The sequence below is a fragment of the Tursiops truncatus genome, chromosome 12 (genome assembly GCF_011762595.2).
Source record: "Tursiops truncatus isolate mTurTru1 chromosome 12, mTurTru1.mat.Y, whole genome shotgun sequence".
NCBI classification, from domain to species: domain Eukaryota; kingdom Metazoa; phylum Chordata; class Mammalia; order Artiodactyla; family Delphinidae; genus Tursiops; species Tursiops truncatus.
Genome location: NC_047045.1, coordinates 23,803,226 through 23,825,593, shown reverse-complemented (window position 1 = coordinate 23,825,593; position 22,368 = coordinate 23,803,226). Strand labels below are relative to the sequence as shown.

The window sequence follows — 22,368 nt, the reverse complement described above, 5'->3', positions numbered from 1 at the left end:
CCTTTCATATTATCCAGATTTATTATATTTTTGCTATTACTGGTTTTAAAACATTTTAAGGAGTGATTTTATTCATCTTGTCTGATGCATTTAGGTTAACCAATATTTGGGGCATGTAACTCCCAGCTCTAGTGACCAGCGTATCCTAAAGGCCAGTATCTGCAGCTTGTTCTCCCTCAGCCTTACAGCTCCCTCTCCCTGAAAACTTTCTATTTCTTTCAGAACAGACCCCCTAAGAATCCCAGTTGGTATATTCCTCCTTCTAGGCTGTCCAGGATTTTTAAATATAAAGAGCTTTAGTGATTCAAATTGACCTGTATTTTTAACAGAGCGAATCTGGACGTTTGAGCTTGGGAGCTTCTCGTGGGAGCAGTGTGGAGAGCTTGCCTCCAACCTCTGAAGGCAAGAGGATGAGTGCTGACATGTCTGAAATAGAAGCCAGAATTGCTGCAACCACAGGTAAAATGAAAATAAAATTCTAAAGAGGAGTGAAAATGGTAGTTTCAATTGCTTCAGTAGTGGGAATGTCAGTGGTTTTTTTTGTGCATGTCCTAAATTTTTTTTAAAGTAGGAAGTTAGTTTACAATATACTTCCTATGCTTCTAGCAAAAAGTGTCTCAAATTCCAAATAAGGAAAGCATGATTTGTAAAATTATTTGGATTATAAAATATACCTTCCTAATTACAGATTTTATCAAATGTAATTCAGCTCAAACACGAGCTGAAAATCTAAGTGAGAAATTGAAATTTTGCCAAAACCAGGATGTTTTGGAGGATTTTGAGTGATTCTACTAGAATTTTGCGCTGAACTCAAGTAATAGCAAATGCTTTGTTTTGAAATTAGCAGGAAAATGTACTCCAGATCCAAATATAATTTGGCCTTACTATCTGCTGCTGCTCCCACTTTCAGTGGCAAAAGTAGCTAAGTTTAGGATTAATTCTTTTAATTGTAAAATAAAAGATCACGGTAATTTTATTTGATCTTGAAAAAGCTAGCATTTATATTCCATTTTGTCAGAAAGACTGGTCAGCACAAAAATAATTACATGTTTTGTTACCTGAGTGAACTTCTAACCTTTTCTAACCAGGTTCATTTAGTAATGCTGGGTTAAATTGTTTTCTTTCTGATTCCCCCAGGGGTGGAGAGGAACTGATTACAAATACATTTCTATTGTGGAAAATGTGGAAATATAAACAAATAAAAATACCAGTCTTCCATAATTGTCCCACTCAGAGATAAACAATTTGTGTATTTACCTCTAGTCTTTTAACTACATATGTGTATACAAGTATATTTCCAAGTGTATTAGCCTACTTTTTTTTTAACTTAGCTAACCAGGTTTTTGGGTTTTATTTGTTTGGTTTTTTGTTTTTGTCCTCTTTTTTTTAGGTCTTTATGGTTTTTTTCTAAATAGAATATTTTCATTTTGTGTGAAGCTCTTTTCAGAAAGAAGTTGTCCAGAGGACCATCCTAACTATACTTGTCTTCAACTAATCACTTATTTTATTAGTTAGCATTAGAATCAGTTAGATATTACAGAATATCCAAAATAACAGTGTCTTTAACATATAAGCTTTATTTTTCACACACAAATCTGGAGGTAGGCTCCATGATCATTAGGTAACTGGGTTTCTTCTGTCTCTCTGTGTCATAATCCCTATTGTGTGGCTTTCATCCTGAAGGTTACTTTGTACTCCATAATGGCTATTACAGTTCTAATCATCACATCCACAGTCCTGGCATCAAGAAGCAAGAATTAGGGGAAGGGCTCATGCCCAGGCTTTTTTAAGGAGCATTCCCAGAAGTCCCTCCTAACAACTCCCACATAGATGTCATTGGCCATAGTGATAGGGTCAGATGGGAAGGAAGAGCCCTGTGCCTCCATGGGAAGGAAGGATCTGCAATCTTTTATCTAGGAGCATTGCTGTCCTGAGTAAAGTTGGGGTTCTGTTGCGCTGGTGACCAGGAGTCTCTGCCACACAGATGGGTCTTTAGAAACGATCAAGTTGAATGGAGGTCACCAGCCACTGTCAAGCTTTCCTGGCCTCCATGAGTCACAAGCGTTTCTGTGTGGAGTCGGGGTGTCGCAGCGTAGTGTCCAATGAACAGTGTACACAGGAACACATGCTTACACTTCGGCAGCCTTTTTCATTTCAGGAATATCATTCAAGTTAGACCTGCCAAATAGTGGTTGCTACCCTAAAACAGGAAATGCTCTGTAATGTAATAACAGTAATTTTATATCTGCTCGTGTCAATTTTTTAGTCAGGTACTGGTTTATAAGTATTCTTTACAGAAGTGTTATTTCACTAGATTAAAGATAACCACACATTTGAATTACCCTGTCCTTTCTCTGCCTAAATGTAAAACAGATGGTTGAACATCCGTTGGTGAACTGTCTTACTTTGAAAGGTTCATATTTTCCAGCCTTTCAATACTTTTCAAGTTTAGCAGGAATACACCCTAAACTTTGGAAACTACAATAAATATTCAGTTTACCAGAAGTATGTTTAAATATTTACAATTATAAAAGCATAAACATTTCATACTTTGATTCAGTAATTATCATTTAATCACTGAATTTTACTTTATAGCACACTTCAAGAAACACCTAATTGGACATATATTCCTGTGTTTGTTCATTTAAAACAAATATGGCAGCTTATCTCTTTTTAACTCCTCTTTTCCTTCCCAGTTTCATCCTAGACCCCCCCATTGTACTTCAGTGGTTTCACTTAGGTAGATTATTTCTATGAACATGTTTGAAATCTAGCTTTCTCATTACCCTGCAGCTTTGTTTGTCTTGGCCCTATTTTTTTTTTCCTGCTAATTAAAGCCAATATGTGAAACATCTTGTATTGGTAGTTGTTTGCTCCTTAATCACGCCTTTTCTAAGCATGGATGAAAAGTTAGATAGTTCTGCATGCCATTCTGCATGAAGTGTTATTAACATAACTATTTGAAAAGTATTCTGTTTTTGTTCATCGTTTTCTATTACTATTTGTAGTTGTTTGCATGTATACTGTATATATGTGTTTTTGCAGCCTTTTCCAAGCCTAAACGGGGCCACCGTAAAACTGCTTCATTTGGCAACATTCTGGATGTCCCTGAGATCGTCATATCAGGTATCATAGACCACCTGAGTCGGTCTAATAGCTGTGGAACTGGAATAATGATCCCTGGTACTTAAAAAATGCTTCTTGCTCCAATTTGATAGAACGTGAAAATAGATACCTTGCATGCAGTCATTAGGGAGACAGATTAAAAACTGTATACGTTTATCTACACTGAAGTGGGCTTGGCAGGAAACCTCACATCTCCAAAACTGAGGATAAAATAGAAGGTAAAGTGAACGTTTTCACGGTAGGGAGAATACCAGTCCAGAATTCTGCCAAGTTCCTCTCATCTTTTAAGTGAGCAGAAGAGCTGAACCCAGACCTTTTTTCCACCCAGGAGAAAGAGGAAAAAATCCTTTAAAAATATTTGTTGTCCTTCGCTCCTTTCCTTCCTTCGTTACTACTTTGGGGCTCCCTCTAGGCATTCTATCCCAGCCTCTTTCTGTTGGGAACAAGTGAACTATGAAGTTGAGAAAAGAGTTGCTAAATACCGTTTTGCCTTAACCTAGAAAACAGAAATGAAGTAAAACTAAATGAGATTTGCTGTTTTGTTTGGTATCCTGCCAAAGAATTACGGTCAGTTCTGATTCCTGTGTATTATCAGGAGAATCTTCTTGCAGATTACGTGTTTTTATACCCAACTCACACACGGTACCTCCATGTCTCATATTGGCAAATTGCTTTTATTTCTTATGGTGATCATTTCACAGACGCATCTAAATCACCATTTTCAATAGAAACTTAAATGGCATATGTGACCTTCAGTATTGGTTAATATATGTTATCAAAATCATCATTTATTTACCCTTCTGCTTTAAATTTTCCTCCACCTCTTCCCCTGAAATTTTGACAGGGAAATATAGTTTTCCCCACACAATCATGGGCGTAATTAGGTGAATGCTCCAGCACACTGTCCTTTGCCTGGGATTGTGCTTTTAGCATAGTATTGGATTATATCTGAATGCCTAGTAGTTCTTTTCTCCTCCAGTAAACTGAAACACGAGGATAGAGACCATGCCTTTGTGATTAATTATTGATGGCACCAGCAGTATCTGGCTCAGTGCCTCACACATAGTGTTTAGTAAATATGTGCCTATTATATAAATGAACAAACCATTATTGAGCTCCAGCAGCCAGGAACTATGATACATGTAAAATTTGTATATAACAGATATGTGTAAAATATAAGTTATACAATTCTTAGGGGCCATTTTGTCTATACCTAACCATTTTATTTCTAGAGTAATTAACTTTTATTCTAGTTATCAAAGTGGTTTACTTTACAACATTTTCACTGTTGCCATTCAGAGAATACCGTTAACCCTTTCTTCACATAGTAATTTTATTTATTGAGTCATGAGCTGCTTTCAAAATTAGCAAAGTACTTAGGATCATTTTACCTCTACACTGAAAGGTCCCAAGTTTAAGGGAATAATATTCTGACTGAAGAAGTGGTAACATTTAAACATACATACTGCTGAGCTGTGATTATCTTAAACGTTTGAGGGAATCAGGAAAATTGAGGCAGATGGCACAATAATCTTAATCCGGTCTTATGGGTAAGCATTAAGAACAGATACACCCACACATAGTGGGTGAAATAGCCAATGGCGTACAAGATAACAAGGGAGAAAGAAGAGGAGAAAGAATAGTAGTCTCAGTGGTTCTCCTCCAGGGTGCATTTGCTCCCCAGGGGACATTTGGCAACATCTGGAAACATTTTTGAGTGTCAGAACTAATAGATGCTACTGGCATATGGTGGACAGAAGCCAGGGATGCTGCTACACGCTCTGCAATGTCCCAGGTAGCTTCCCACAGCCAAGAATTATCCAGCCGGAGGTGTCAGCAGTGCCAAGGTTGAGAAACCCTGGTTAGATGTGCTGTGTGGCCTATAAAGTAGTTCAAAGCACATCATCTTAATTACCTTCGTAAGTCTTATAACTAGGTTATCAGATAAAATTATAGCCATTTTACAGATGAAAATCTTAGATCTGATGATGTTGAATGGTTTTCCCAGAGTCACACAGCCAGGATCCCATCCTAGATCTTCTGATGCCAAATTACATCCATGTTCTCTTGTTTTGTTTGAGTCAGAGAAGTTAGAATAATTCTGCCTTGCACTTCATTAGGGTTTGTATTAAATTTAAGTGAGCTCTTCAGCCAGGAGATGCTTTTTTATGACATTGGATACTTACGGAGTCAGAAAAGCTTAATTCTGCTCTTAATTGCCAGAGTAACAATGCTGTTCAAATGGAAATATCATTCGGTAATACATTTTATTAAATATTCTTGTTGGGTTTTTTCCCAGATATTCAAACATTAACCTAATCAGTTTCACTTCCTTTAATAAAAGGATGCAAGCACTGGAATTGAAACAATTGGACATAAAAGCTAAACATTAATTTGTTCTTAGGTTATATTTTTAAATTAAACATAAAGATATAACCCATGCTTTGGGAATATCTCAGATATCTTACATGGCGATTTTAATTGTAAAGGAGGATGAAATTTAATTCCCCCAATTTTTTAATACCTTCTAGAATTTTCTTCCTCAAGGTTGGTTTCCCTACAAGCCCTGTGATTATATTACCAGATACTTCTTGATATATCCAAACTGGCATTAATTAGCATTGGATCCCATTTGTAAGCATTTTTTTAAATATAGCTATACTTTTTATCTTATCTGTTTTGGATAAGTAGTTTCAATAATATTTTCCTTTGGCCAAGTGCAGTATACTGTCTAATGTACCTCTTGGAATAAACGGCCTCTTTTTAATAGGAGTGCTCATTTAAGCATCACATAAATTTTTATGTGTATTTATTGGCAGTGTACAAATGTATCTTTTCTGAAGTGTTTGTTGTTTCTTGCATTTTTTAAAACCTTACCAAGTCTTAAAAGTTTTTAAATACACACTGTTACTCTAAAGATTTTTTTTAATATATCTTTATAATGACTAAAATGCCTAACCTAGTCATAGGGTCAGCAAATTTAAATCTTGTGTTTTGCTTGCTTTTCAACACTATTATATACTCTGTCACCAACAAATGAGGAAGAACAAGCAACTTACAGCTAACACCAATATTCATCAATTTAACAGTCTCTCAGGTCGTGCAGAAATGGACCTTTAATACCTCAGGACTTGCTATGGATCAGACTACACAATATTTTGTACCCCTTCTACCTTGACCGTGGCTCTAAAGAGGTATTGGCAAACTTTGGTATGGATAACCCTTCTTTCCACTTTCCCCTGCCCACAGAGAGTGGCTATAGATCGATCTGGCTTCTTTTTACCAAGCAAGACATATTATTAAGAGCAAATTACCAATAGAGTATGACATTTTGCTAACTCTTCATTTGTGAAGGAGATCCTGCCCAATAATGGTGTGCTACCTAAGCAAAGTTAATGTAAATGTAGAAGTCTCTTGCCCAGAATTTAAACCATTTGATCTATAGTTTTCTAATGCATTTGTTTATTGAACATTATAAGACTTCCAGGAAAGGAAATAGGCTTTCTTAAATGTTTTCCATTAAAACTTGGAGTTTTAAAAGCATAGTCCTTTCTCCTTTTCAACCAGTACATTTTAATTTGTATTACTTTTATTTGAAGAAAAGAGAATGGGTGGCATATTATTGGATTGCTTTAAATGTTTCTATTTTTTTGTCCTTTAAGACTTTAATAAGATCATGGATTTTTGTTTATTCAGCTCTTTTTACTTGGATTTTAGAATGCTTTGACCAAAGAGCATTACGTACTCTCTCATGTACTGTTCTTAAGGATTTGATAAAGAAGATTGAATATGCAAATGTTTTGAGTCAATCTTGTTAATATATATAAAATATTTTTGCCCAGGTCCCTGAATTTAATTGATATTTCTTGTTTATAATATTCTTGAAGCTGAAAAGAAACTTTACGAATCCTTATGATTTCAGCTGCATTTAGATCTCTTAACTGAGAAAATTTTAATGACTATTCATTCACTTTTAATTTCAGTCAGGTACATTTAGCTCTATTGTATATTGGGTATTTTCCAAAAGTAAGTGTTAATATATAGTTAAGTAGAATAAGTAGAATATGGAAAAGGCCAAACATAATATTTAACAGAAAGTAAATGGGTAGTTAGCTTTCTAATACCTATGTGTTGTTTCCCTCCTTCAGAAGTTTCAAATATCTTAGGTAATTTAAGTGGGGGGGCCAGGGGTGGAGGGGAGTGGTGAGGACCTTGCAGAATGCTGGGCAGCTGGAGGCCGAGATGCTGTGCAGAGACACCTGGGCACCACTTTGCTTTTTCCATCAGGACGAAAATATAACCTTCTAATACTATATTTGGTTCAAGAACCAGTAGGTACTCTTTGTAAACATTCCTATAACTGTATGTACGTAAATTATTAGTGCAATTCTTCCCCTTTTTAAATAGTGCAGCGCCAATATGAAGAGACCATGAGATAGAAAGAACTGAGCTTTTCTAGATCTTCAAGTTCCTACCTTGCACACAGTGTCATTAACAGCTGTAAACCTTTATTTAGGGACACTGAGACCCAAGGAGAGCTCTACTGAGATATACTATACCTGCTTCTGCCAAGGGTAGCCACTGCACCTTCAGCAGAATTCTATATTTGTGACTAATTAAATAGGGAAGTGCATCTAACCTAACAGTGAATATTTAGGTAGTCTCTTTGCACCATATTGTGGTCTACCAAGATCACTTTTTTTTATTTAAATAATTGAACTCTAACCTAATAAAGTAGGTTTATTAGAAAACAAAACTCATCAATAATAATTGCTTTCCTTTAGTAGGGGGGAAATAACCCCCACCCTAAAGGAAGCTTTATTCTAAAAAACCGCCAGGTACTTCCCTGGCAGTCCAGTGGTTAAGACTTGGCCTTCCAATGCAGGGGGTGCAGGTTCAATCTCTGGTCGGGGAGCTAAGATCCCACATGCCTCGCAGCCAAAAAACCAAAACATAAAAAAAAAAAAAAACAGAGCAGTATTGTAACAAATTCAATAAAGACTTTAAAAATGGTCCACATCAAAAACTTGTTTTAAAAAAAAAGAAAACAGCCAGAATTGTTAAAACTAGTAAAGGAATATGAAACTTGTGCCAACTTTAATATATATGTATATTTTTTAAACATCTTTATTGGAGTATAATTGCTTTACAATGTTGTGTTAGTTTCTGGTTTATAACAAAGTGAATCAGCTATATGTATACTTATACCCTCATATCCCCTCCCTCTTGTGACTCACTTTTTCCCAGCTTACCCTTCCCCCTCCCCGTGTCCTCAAGTCCATTCTCTATGTCCACGTCTTTATTCCTGTCCTGCCCCTAGGTTCCTCAGAGTTTCTTTTTTATTTTCAGATTTCATATATATGTGTTAGCATACAGTATTTGTTTTTCTCTTTCTGACTTACTTCACTCTTTATGACAGACTCTAGGTCCATCCACCTCACTACAAATAACTCAATTTCGTTTCTTTTTATGGCTGAGTAATATTCCATTGTATATATGTGCCACATCTTCTTTATCCATTCATCTGTTGATGGACACTTAGGGTGCTTCCATGTCCTGGCTATTGTAAATAGAGCTGCAACGAACACTGTGATACATGACTCTTTTTGAATTATGGTTTTCTCAGGGTATTTGCCAGTAGTGGGATTTTTGGGTCATATGGTAGTTCTATTTTTAGTTTTTTAAGGAACCTCTATACTGTTCTCCATGGTGGCTGTATCAATTTACATTCCCACCAACAATGCAAGAGGGTTCCCTTTTCTCCACACCCTCTCCAGCATTTATTGTTTGTAGATTTTTTGATGACGGCCATTTTGACCAGTGTGAGATGACACCTAATTGTAGTTTTGATTTGCATTTCTCTAATGATTAGTGATGTTGAGCATCCTTTCATGTGTTCATTGGTAGTCTGTATGTCTTCTTTGGAGAAATGTCTGTTTAGGTCTTCTGCCCATTTTTGGATTGGGTTGTTTGTTTTTTTGATATTGAGCTGCATGAGCTGCTTATACATTTTGGAGATTAATCCTTTGTCACTTGCTTTGTTTGCAAGTATTTTCTCCCATTCTGAGGGTTGTCTTTTTGTCTTATTTATGTTTCCTTTGCTGCGCAAAAGCTTTTAAGTTTCATTTGGTCCCATTTGTTTATTTCTGTTTTTATTTCCATTTCTCTAGGAGCTGGGTCAAAAAGGATCTTGCTGTGATTTATGTCAAAGAGTGTACCTCCTATGTTTTCCTCTAAGAGTTTTATAGTGTCTGGCCTTACATTTAGGTCTTTAATCCATTTTGAGTTTATTTTTGTGTATGGTGTGAGGAAGTGTTCTAATTTCATTCTTTTACATGTAGCTGTCCAGCTTTCCCAGCACCACGTATTGAAGAGACTGTCTTTTCTCCATTGTGTATTCTTGCCTCCTTTATCAAAAGTAAGGTGACCATATGTGTGTGGGTTTATCTCTGGGCTTTCTATCCTGTTCCATTGATCTGTATTTCTGTTTTTGTGCCAGTACTATACTGTATTGATTACTGTGGCTTTGTAGTATAGTCTGAAGTCCGGGAGCCTGATTCCTCCAGCTCCATTTTTCTTTCTCAACATTGCTTTGGCTGTTCGGGGTCTTTTGTGTTTCCATACAAATTGTGAAATTTTTTGTTCTAGTTCTGTGAAAAATGCCATTGGTAGTTTGATAGGGATTGCATTGAATCTGTAGCTTGCTTTGGGTAGTATAGTCATTTTCACAATGTTGATTCTTCCAATCTAAGAACATGGTATATCTCTCCATCTGTTTGTATCATCTTTAATTTCTTTCATCAGTGTCTTATAGTTTTCTCCATACAGGTCTTTTGTCTCCTTAGGTAGGTTTATTCCTAGGTATTTTATTCTTTTTGTTGCAGTGGTAAATGGGAGTGTTTCCTTAATTTCTTTTTCAGATTTTTCATCATTAGTGTATAGGAATGCAGGAGATTTCTGTGCGTTACTTTTGTATCCTGCTACTTTACCAAATTCATTGATTAGCTCTGGTAGTTTTCTGGTAGCATCTTTAAGATTCTCTATGTATAGTATCATGTCATCTGCAGACAGTGACAGTTTTACTTCTTTTATTTCTTTTTGTTCTCTGATTGCTGTGGCTAAAACTTCCAAAACTATATTGAATAATAAGTGGTGAGAGTGGGCAACCTTGTCTTGTTCCTGATCTTAGTGGAAACGGTTTCAGTTTTTCACCATTGAGAACGATGTTGGCTCTGGGTTTGTCATATATGACCTTTATTATGTTGAGGTAGTTTCCCTCTGTGCTTATTTTCTGGAGAGATTTTATCATAAATGGGTATTGAATTTTGTCAAAAGGTTTTTCTGCATCTATTGAGACTGTTATGTGGTTTGTATCCTTCAATTTGTTAATATGGTGTGTCACACTGATTTGCGTATATTGAAGAATCCTTGCATTCCTGGGATAAATCCCACTTGATCGTGGCGTATGATCATTTTAATGTGCTGTTGGATTCTGTTTGCTAGTATTTTGTTGAGGATTTTTGCATCTATGTTCATCGGCGATATTGGCCTGTAGTTTTTTTTGTGACATCTTTGTCTGGTTTTGGTATCAGGGTGATGGTGGCCTCACAATGAATTTGGGAGTGTTCCTCTCTCTGCTATATTTTGGAAGAGTTTGAGAAGGATAGGTGTTAGCTCTTCTCTAAATGTTTGATAGAATTCGCCTGTGAAGCCATCTGGTCCTGGGCTTTTGTTTGTTGGAAGATTTTTTCTCACAGTTTCAATTTCAGTGCTTGTGATTGGTCTGTTTATATTTTCTATTTCTTCCCGTTTCAGTCTCGGAAGGTTGTGCTTTTCTGAGAATTTGTCCATTTCTTCCAGGTTGTCCATTTTATTGGCATAGAGTTGCTTGTAGTAATCGCTCATGATCCTTTGTATTTCTGCAGTGTCAGTTAACATATATTTTTAAATTACATATTCAGTTTACCATGAAGCAGTAGTATAATCCTGCAGTGTACAGTGCTGTGTGAATTTTTTAAATCTTGTGTATTTTACACATAAGGATAGTGTCCCATAATTTTTAATATTCAAAACTTATGAATATCAGAATTTCCAATATTTTATTTAAGAGATGTCTCCAGGAAAATGTGTTGATTTTTACATGAAGAGAGTCTTCAGGAAGTTGGAACATAGCAAAATGTAAGTAGTTAAGGTAAGGAAACTGATAAGAAAAACCTCAAGAATTACTCTCTGGGACCCAATCCAGCAGTCTCTGGAGGAACTCTATAATGATGACTTTCAAATACCAGCTCAGGAAATCAGTTGTACTTAAAAAGAGCAGCTTTTTGAAGAGATGGATTTTGTCTTAGTGTGGTAGAAATGATCGACCTATCAGCTGCCAGTCCAGCCACCCTGTTGGGTGGGGGAGGGGCTTAGGGATATAGTCTATTCCTTTTGTTGCTCTTACTTAGAAAAGTTATTCTTAAAAATATCATTTGTTCCCTACCCGAAGTCGTGAAAGTTCCAGAATTCGTTACAGAATAAAATACTTAGGACATCATTTACAGGTTTCATATTCCTTGATTAAGCATCTGTTAACATCATATTGTCCCTCATTTCTACTTCTTTTTTCCTTTATACTGCCATGTGTAATATAGTTATGCACATATCAAAGAACCCTGAAAAAGTATAAAGTTAGTGAGTTTCTGAATTAGTGTTTAGTTACCAAAAAATTCAAAATCAGTCTAAATTTACTGAGCACACACCCAGTAATTTTCATTTGCGATAATAGGAGCTTGATGTTTTTTACATTCATATTTCTAAATTATGACTTAAAACTTAATATTGGAGCAACAAGTATTTGTTGATTGCAGTCCTTTTTTGCTTTGTCTGAACTGTTTGCCAGATGGTTTCTGCCATGGTTATGCTAATGAAAGTGCATTACCTAGTATTGCTTGCTTTGACTCATAATGTAGCTTGAAGATTTCTCATTCTAAGGCATTTGTTAACTATCAGCTCTCCTTTACCCTACTTAAAAGATTTTATTCCCCTTTCCGCCTTCCCTCACCTAGATTCGAGCTTGTTTTTGTTGTTATTGCAATGGTGATGTACTGATTTTTAGACACTGTGCTGGGTGGTTCCCCAGATTCACAAATGTTGCTAATCTGAAAAGAGAATTCCAGACACTTTTACAAGCCTGTCTCATCTAAGCTAATTTTAGAATGATTGTGTAGAATGAAATGTGCCTGAAATTGCTTATTAGTCATGGTGGTAGGGATCCATTTTGTCCTCTGGAAACTGGGATAATTAAAAGTTTTCACAGAAATATCTTAATGTGCCTGATTCAGTAAATGTGCAATTTGTTGTTATGTCAAATTTAATTGAAAGTTGGAGCTTGGAATAAAATGAAACTCGAAATAAATTTGAGTTAAGATTATGCAAAGAATTCTAAAACATAGCTTTAAATAGAAAAGAGTTATACTTTCAAGGTGGCTGTAAATTTGAGTTATTCTGTTCACTACATGCATTATTGCATTAAACATTATTCTTCTGTTGTAAGGTCCTTTTAGTTTATGTAAAAAATAATAGGGTCATCTTGATTAAGATGCTAAATATATTGCTGATTGGTTTAAATAAGGTACTGAAGGTTATGGAAATACAAAATTTTAAGAATGAATTCTGTCTTCTAATCAGGCCAGAATTATTAGAGTACGAGATCTGAGTGCTGCCCACTAGTTGAGAAATTACATAATACAGCTTTCAGAGTCAAAAGAATTTTGACTTTTTTGTCAGCTGTTACTTACAATATTTTGGTGTTTCCTTTTAGATAGCTGATCTCTCATCTTAGAAGATACTGTATAAACAGCCCTATTCCCAAGTAAAAGTGCTGAGTGAAGCTGTTGTTTAATTCATTCCATTTTACTGAAGACTTACATGTGTAGAGTTCTTTCATAAACTGATTTTTAATTAAATTACTTTTAGCATAGAAGTTCCTGAAGCAGGATTAACACACTAGCCCATTTCAACAAGCTGTGTATTTGGGAATGGAATGAGAGTCATTCATCTCCACTAGGAAATTAAGAGTTGTTGTTCACAAATAATAAATTACTAGATTCTGACAAAGACTAATGGGATTAGGTAAGTGTGACTCAGTGTAATAAATGCAAGCCTAAGCATCCTTTCAGGCCCTGAATCAAACCAGGTACTGCTATTGGTTAAAGTCAGTCATGGCTTACAACCTGCTAGCTGTCTTGCTGTAGAAACTGTAACGTAAGGCCCTTGAAATAGATGCCGTCATCAGCCCCAGCCCCCAAGCATTCATCTGTTTAAACACATGACAGAAGATGGTAGAAGAGAATTCAGCAGCTCTTCGTGTAGTAGGAGTGGTTATTGTATCAGGACATACTTTGTTGTAGGCCAGCAACTTTTGAGTTAAAATACTATAGCTGTTTCTCTTCCTCTCCTTACATCTTTCTTTCACTCTTTTTTTTTTTTTTAGGCAATAAACTCACTTATTTTTCTCACAAATATTTTGTGTAGATCCAAGGAGCAACAGATTCCAACTTTCTCCTGTAGCAGTTAAACCCTTATTGTCTCTTCAAGTAGATTTCAGTATTTTACTTCTTTTATTTTTTAAAAGGGAACGGGCAGCCAAGACGTAGATCCATCCAAGACTTGACTGTTACTGGAACAGAACCTGGTCAGGTAAGATTTAATATTTGAATTCTCTGTCTTTGAAGAATAGTAATGGGCAGAAATCAAGAATTAACTATAATATATATATATATATATATATATATATACTCTGCAAAATTAGTTTTATGAGTTGACCTAAAATTATGATAGAGAAATTCATTATCACCGGAACTTAAATACTTAAGGGAAAAACAGTATAGATGCCATTATTGATTTAACCTGAAGGAAAATTTGTGAAAATATGTTGATTAATTCAATAGTGCTCTATGTATGTTATATGGTTTTTATATATGCTTTAATAAGGAAGTATTCAATTTTGTAATTTAACAATTTGTCATTAACATTGTCCTCTAAAATGAATCATTAGTATTATCTCCTTTTTACTAATGAGGGGAATAAATATTTCCCCAAAAGATGTCACTCCTCTGGGATCACAGGCACTGACATACGTGGCAGACTTTTAACATCTTTTAATTTGTCATATCCCCTAGATTTATATTTTTGTGAAACATCTTTAGGACAGTATTTACTAAGCAGATGGATAAACTCTAGAAAGTCTTCTATCCCAGTTGTTCAGGTTTTTATTCTTCATCTTTATATTTCTGGATATTCTTCTAAATGCCCCTTACCTCTTTGTAGATGACCCAGACAGTGCTGCAATTTAAGCCATTTCTGACAAGTGCAGAGTTTTAACCAACCAAGTATATAAAAGTAGCAGTCATTGCTTTTTCTGTTACTCAGGTCAATAGACTTAACATATATAATTTATATCATATTCTTAAAGTGAATTGAAAACTAATTATGAGGTTTTGTTGTTGCTTTCAGTTTTGCTGAAATAAATTTTAAGACTATAGCATGCCTCTGAAGTAATAAAAATACCACATTATGGTCCATATTCATGAAAAATTATAGGATTATATGTTATAAATAATGTGATTTAATTTCTGGTAAAATGTATTAGTACTTTTCATCTAAAAGGTGTTTTATTATTTCATTTTTATAACATACTTGAAATTTTAGAGATTCTTCGTAGTCATTAATAAATATTTGAAAACCTTTTCTAGCCATCAGCTAACTTAACTAACAAAACCACTTGAGATATTTAAATGATAGATAGCCTTGATCTTCATTTATATCTGGAAATATTTTTATTTCTCGCAATACCCATACACATACTCAAATACATATATACACACATACGTACATATAATATATATACATAATACATATTAATTTATTATATACTTTATGATATTAAGTGACCTTAAATCTTGGTTTTATTTATTTAATAGCAGCTTTTTCAGTATATCTGCTTTCATGAGATCCCAGAACTTTTGAATGAAGTTTCCCACTTTCTCCCACTCAAATACTTAAAGTATTAACCAGGGCATTCAGTAACAGATAGCTTGACATCTGGTATTTGCTGTGATTCCTTAGAGGCTTGATGAGCTCAGTCTTTTTAATGCTATTTACTATTGCCATTGACATTCCAGTTATGAGAAACTCTGGCCAAGTATTCTCCCTTTGACTAGGAATGAGAGACTTGCTCTAAGACAGTTCAGGAGCATCTGCCAGTGCCAGTGCTCTTCTCTGTATTCTATATTAAAGGCATTGCTGTATTTCTGGACTGACCTCACCATACCAAGCCTTAACTTATTTCCTCACAAACTCCATATTACTTGAGACGTCGATCATTACCATTTTCATCTATGAAACACTGGAACTGAGGCCGACTTTGATTGTGGGACAGTCACCTGCATGAGTTGTCATGGACTACTCCAAGAGATTCAGAGTGAGGGGGAGTTTGATATGGTGGTAAAACCTGTTCTAAAACAGGTGCTATGTAGCCATTGTCTAGCCAGTTTTTAAAATTGATCCGCTCTTTCAGAATTACTTAAGTATTACGAACTTAAAATGCCTAATATCCAGTTTGGGGTGAGAATGACAAATGGTAATCCTCATATACTATGAAAACATTTTCCCCTGAAAATGTTATGATAAATGAGCATTAAATCTTTTTAATTACTAATGAAAATAACGTTCATTATTTGAAGAAGAAAAGTATGCACAATCTGGATTTTCAAAATTGAAGGTATAGTTCTTTTTAAAATCTGGCTAAGCAGTGATTAAACAGATGCATAGCAGGGTTTTTTGTTTGTCTTGGCCATGGAAATTGATAAAGAACATAAAAGCATTTGCCCAGTCAGTACAACCATCAGAGGAAAAGAGAGAGCTTACTAATGAAGTTTACTGTCACATCTCATAGGGGAAAGTGATCTGATGAGAGTTTCTACTATGACTCTTGATTCGAGACTGATCTTAATAAAATCACTTAAACTTTTCATCTGTCAACTAAAATTAAATTGGTTGTTTTTATACTGCCATTTCTATTGAGAGGAGGAATAGTGAACGTAGCAAGCTTCTTAATTAAAAGTGGTTGTGTAAGTATTCATGTAAAAGATTGCATCCACACAACATACAACTCACTTTTAAATTAATTGATTAAGGTTTTTAATTAATTCAGGAAGCTCATTAAGCACATGTAATGGATTTGGCCTCCATTTGAGAAGATGCTGAGAAAAAAGCTGCCCTTGATGTCCAGGAACTGATCTGATACTAAAGCCTTGGTGTTGTTAGAAGCTGGACATAAAGAATGTCTCAGAACACCAATAGACAAAGTGACTCTGAGACCATGATAAAATGAGACAAAACAAGACCATTTTGTCTAAGCACAGACAAAAACAAGGTCACTGTGCCACCCACAAAATACAAACATTGCCCTCTCCCAGTGGATATGAGTGACTGATGCTTCTTTACCAGATGCAGCTTTACCCTGACCCTAGACTGCCCTCCCTGTAGAATTGCCATTGCTTGCTGACAGTAGCCAATCTAGAGTGAACGCCTCTTTCTTTGGAGCCTCCTCAGAATCATTCAACAAAAGCCCAGATCCTCTAGTAAGCTCTTTCTAAAACCCTCTTACACCCCAGAGTGCCCCAGGGGGAGCACTTTGCTTTACTGCAGCAAATACTAAACCCAACTAACTCCACGACCGGTGTGTTTGTGGTAGTCTTTGGCCAGGGTGCATTGACAGTGCCAAAAAGGCCCAGTCTCCCAGGAGCTTATTTGGGCAGATCAGACTTATGCCCAGATCATCTAGAGAACTTTAACAGTAACAGCTGCCTTTTATTTATTGTGCACCCATTTCGTGCCTTTAATGTATATTATTTAAATCTTAACCCTATAAGTTTGGTACTTTTTATTTGCCCCATTTTGCAGATGGATAAACTGAGGGTTAGAGAAACTTACCTAAGTCTTTACTTCCCTTACACTGGCCAGTAATTGCTATAACCAAGTTTTGAATCCAGATCTGATTCCAAAAACACACAAACTCTATACTCTCTCACTCTGTCTTGCATATAAAACTGAATGCAGTGCAGGGTAAAGTAATCCTAGACCTCTTCAGTTTCAAGTGTTTTGGCTTCAGGTGGTCTACATCATCATTAATCATTTAAATATTGTTTATTGATGATCATTTTTTGTTGTATTATATTGTTGAGCAAGGCTAACCCACCTTGATAATAAATTTCTTTTTTTTTTTTAATTTACTTATTTATTTATTTTTGGCTGCATTGGGTCTTCGTTGCTGCGCGCGGGCTTTCTCAAAGTTGCGGTGAGTGGGCACTACTCTTCGTTGAGGTGCACGGGCTTCTCATTGTGGTGGCTTCTCTTGTTGCAGAGCACCGGCTCTAGGCGCGCGGGCTCAGTAGTTCTGGCTCGTGGACTCTATAGTGCAGGCTTGGTAGTTGTGGCGCGCAGGCTTCAGTAGTTGTGGCGCGCAGGCTCTAGAGTACAGGCTCAGCAGTTGTGGTGCACGGGCTTAGTTGCTCTGCGGCACGTGGGATCTTCCCAGACCAGGGATCGACTCCATGTCCCCTGCATTGGCAGGAGGATTCTTAACCACCGCGCCACCAGGGAAGTCCGATAATAAATTTCTACAGATGACTGCACAGATTTATTTTTTATAATACATCTGGGTGAACCTTTCTGTGTTTCCCTAAAATTATACATTCTCATGTATGCCTGCATACCCGTTCTGGAATTGTATCCGATGTGGATCTGTTTTCAAGATTTCTCTTGGAGAGTGCTGCAGTCAAGGAAAATTTCAGCTGCAAGATGATGTGATGATGATTCTTTAAAGAACCATATGGACTTTAGAATCTACATTTACTGGTCAGATGTGTGGCTTTGGGCAAGTCCTTAATTTCCCTGAGCTTTAGCAACCTTATCTGCCAGTGGGGACCATAACATCCACCCCCCAGGGTTCTTATAACATGTGAAAGTACCAGACACACAATAGATGCTTAGTACATGCTTATATGCCTGTCCCCCTTAGTGTGCCTCCCAGGGGTCTTACAGCTTATTCTCACTATAATGTATTACTATAGAGAAATAAAACAAAACTAGCGCTTGGAAAGAAGTAAAATCCATTAGTGTTCTATTCCTGCTGTATCATAAGAGAAGCTTCTGTCAGGGATCATGGAAAGTATTTGCTTTAAAGGCCTTATATCACATATCAAAAGCTGTATTATCATACATTGTTGTTATTTATTTAAGGAATATAATTTATCATACTACTTCTTTTGTCCATCCTCATTCTGTACCTCCTTTAGTGTAAATAATTTTCTTTTAAAGCTCTAAATCAGAAGCTTACATAATAGTCTTAAATAATTCCTGGCTCATAGGATACCTTCCTATTGGAGAGTTTAAAGACCATATAAGAAAAATAAAATTCTAAAATTTCCCTTATAATGAACTATGGTGAAGCCAGAATTAGATTGAGCCCGTAATTTTGGATTAGGAAGGATGTTTTTAATATACCCTGTCATGTATAGATTTAATTAATCTGATTATCATAATGAGGAAGTACCCTTGTAAATCCACATTACCTGCTGATACCCATTTCTTTTTAATATTTATGTTGTTCAGATGTACTTCACAGAAATATCATATAAATCTCTGTGTTTTGTGGTTCTATAATTTTAGCAACTAAGATGATTTCTGAGGGTTTTAAATAGCTTTCAAATGTCAGTCTAAATAGTAAGTAACCCTGGCCATAGATTCTTGACTTATGAAAATATTTTCCCAGTCTTTCAAGTGAGACATAAAAAGCAAAGCTTTATCTTTGTAAATAACTTCCAATTCCTCTTTATAAATATAGAGATAAAGTTTTGATCAAAGTCCAATTCTGGTTCATGTCTACTGATGGTAATTTGCCCTGCAGTTTAAATTTGGCTTAGTATTCTTTTGCTGTCTTAAATTGCTGTGTGGCATTTCTGCACTCTCAGAACCACTTTCGTAGCCAACCCTTGTGGTAAGTCAAGTATTTCTATATCTCTTAAACTTTTCAGTTTCTTTGAGAATAGAAAAAGTAATTGTAAATGTCTGGAAGGAAAGAGCAACCTAAATGAGTTTTAATAGTTTCAGAGCATTTATGGCCATCAGAATTTTATCAGTAACTTTTTTTTAAATAGCTAATATAAAAATAAGACTTCTTTCCTACTAGGTTGCCAGCGGTTTCATATTTTTTAAAAATTATCAAATATTATCTGTTCTTATCTATGCTTTGTATTTTTTAGGTATTCAAAAAATAAAGTTATGGTTTATTTTTATTTATTTATTTATTTTTGCGGTACGTGGGCCTCTCACTGTTGTGGCCTCTCCCGTTGCGGAGCACAGGCTCCGGACACGCAGGCTCAGCGGCCATGGCTCACGGGCCCAGCTGCTCCGTGGCATGTGGGATCCTCCCGGACCAGGGCATGAACCCGTGTCCCCTGCATCAGCAGGCAGACTCTCAACCACTGCGCCACCAGGGAAGGCCATGGCTTATTTTTAAATATTCTTTATTTTTTTTAAATACAAACATGTTAGCGTATTATATTATTCATTGAGATACTCATTCCTTAAAATATAAAGACTTATTTAGTTAATTTATGGTTTTAAATTTAACTCGTAGCCTTTCTTATAGCTTTAAAGAAAGACCAGTTTTGAGACTTGACCTAAAAATATGAGCATTATTTCTTAGTTTTATAGCTTATGGGAAATATGAAGTAGAACAAATGAGTGTGCACATGAGGTACTAAGAGTTTCTTAGAACGAAAGAAATAAAGTAGCAAAGAATTCTCTTAGGAAAGGTTTAAGTTGAAGGAATATGATAATTCATACTAGGTCCAAGTAGGATAATTTGTTTTAATATCACAAATGGGGCTTCCCTGGTGGCACAGTGGTTAAGAATCCGCCTGCCAATGCAGGGGACATGGGTTTGAGCCCTGGTCTGGGAAGATTACACACGCAATGGAGCAACTAAGCCTGTGCACCACAATTACTGAGCCTGCACTCTAGAGCCCACAAGCCACAGCTACTGAGCCCGTGTGCCTAGAGCCCGTGCTCAACGACAAGAGAAGCCACAGCAATGAGAAGCCCACACACCGCAACAAAGCGTAGCCCCCGCTCGCTGCAACTGGAGAAAGCCCATGTGCAGCAACAAAGACCCAATGCAGCCATAAATAAATAAATAAATAAATAAATAAATAAATAACTTTAACAAAACAAAACAAAAGCAGTAGCAAGTAAATTTGTCTGTCTTGGGTAGTAGCTCTGGGTAGAGGGGAGAAAATGTATCCACTGTGAATCAATAAAAACTTTCCCAGCTTGATGGAAGATATAACAAATCCCAACCACAACAAATCCCAAGCAGAAAAAAAAAGAGAAAACCTATATTACTGGGTTAAAACACAGGGCGTACTATAGTCAAATTCTAGGAAACAAAGACAAAGAGAATAGAGTAAAAAAGCAGCCAGAGAGAAAAGATTGTCCACAAAAGAATACCAGTTAGATCCTCCAAAGCAACAAGGAAGACAGAAGAAAGTAGAGTATCTTCAAACTGCTGGAAGAAAACAACTGTCACCCTAGAATTGTTAAGCCAACAAAAATGTGAAGAATGAGGTCAAAGTAACATTCTCAGGTGAACAAAAACTGAGTTTACCATCCATAGACTCTAACGCTAAGAATTTCTAAAGCGCATATGTTAGGGAGAAGGGGAGTCCTGCTATTGCTTTTGTAGGGTAGGGTTTTTTCCCTAGTTTACTGAGAGTGAAGCCTTTCTTGGGTTTTGGCTTTAAGCAGGGGGTTCGCCAGTCCTACTCACATCCAACAAAGACGTAAGACTTTATGCCTGTTTCTCTGAGTGCAGCAGGCAGTCAGAACAAAAGCTACAGGCCATTGGGGTTCAATTGAAATTCCCAGGGCTAGCAGCTTAAGCACTTGCTAGACTTTATTTCTGGTCTCAGAGCTTTTCCCTTACTTCCTTGCAAGCTTATCAGTTTTTTAAGAGATATTTTATGTGAGTGCATATAAATTTTTTTAACATATGTATATTTATCTAATATTCTTAGAGGATTTATTTGTTTTTTGCAAGTGTTTTGGGACCTCTTCTGATAGAAATGGAAGTCTCTCCTGTGTCTTAGAATGGAAATTGTCTCTTGTTACTTTGTTTTCATATCAAAATCACACTTTGTTCCTCCTGTCACTTCTTGCAGGTGAGCAGTAGGTCATCCAGTCCTAGCGTCAGAATGATCACTACCTCAGGACCAACCTCAGAAAAGCCAGCCCGCAGTCATCCATGGACCCCTGATGATTCCACAGGTGACCAGTTTATCCTCATTATAATTATGAAGTTGAATTTATCATGTTTATGTTCATTTAATCATGTCATTTCTCTAATGCTTACAAAGGCAGGCATTATACAGTAGTTTAGATTTCCCTGTTAATAAGATCAGATATTTAGCAATAAGTTTTAAAATGCCTTTTTGAGTGCTAAGACAGAGACTACTACCTTGCCCCATGTGTTTTTTTCCCCCAGATACTAAACATGTATTTTGAAGATGGTTTGTTTGGGGACTTTTTTCAAATAGGAAGATATTCTATTCTTGATATTTCAGTCTGATTGTCCTATTACAATCCATCCTTTTCAGTAATAGTAGTAAATTCTCATCTTTTGATAACTAAAATTAGAATGGTAAAATAATCATCTTCATCTCAGTCTTGTTTTAAAAATACAAGATATTATGTACCTTGGTAAGAAAAACATTTCTGACCGTTGACCTTTTGAATCATTTTTAACTGAGAGGGAGACCTCATTTCAGTTACGTAAATATTCTGTTAAATAGACTTTTAAAAGCCTGGTAAGAGTTATTAAAACTCCCCAACATGAAAAACTAACTGGTCAAAATCAAAATATTAGTATTAAAACCTGCCTGTCTGAAGGTCGTAAGGGAATAGTTTCATTATGGGTAAGCAGGAAATTATGTGCCATAATAGAAATTTTCTTTAGCATTAAGGGGATACCTTGATAAATACACAGCAATATACTTCTATAAAAATTATTTATATGTTACTATGTCAGAGAAGGAAGATGATCTCTTAGATCTTGGAAAATTAAGCAATTTGGGGTTTTATATAAGATCAATTATGTTACTAATTGTGGCAATTAAAAAGTCAGCTTTCTGTCTT

At 35.9% G+C, this 22,368-nt stretch overlaps 1 protein-coding gene across 3 annotated transcripts in view; it reads left to right on the top strand.

Moving 5' to 3' along the window:
* Positions 1 to 22,368, top strand: part of MAP3K7 (mitogen-activated protein kinase kinase kinase 7) — a 100,991-nt gene that overhangs the window by 35,766 nt on the left and 42,857 nt on the right. For 2 of the 3 annotated variants that reach the window (XM_019929442.3, XM_073789440.1), the window contains exons 11-14: positions 330 to 459; positions 3,046 to 3,126; positions 13,745 to 13,809; positions 21,396 to 21,501. In XM_019929442.3, coding sequence (XP_019785001.1) covers positions 330 to 459; positions 3,046 to 3,126; positions 13,745 to 13,809; positions 21,396 to 21,501 — 382 coding nt within the window. The remainder of the gene's footprint in view (positions 1 to 329; positions 460 to 3,045; positions 3,127 to 13,744; positions 13,810 to 21,395; positions 21,502 to 22,368) is intronic. The other variant, XM_019929443.3, reaches the window with a different exon arrangement.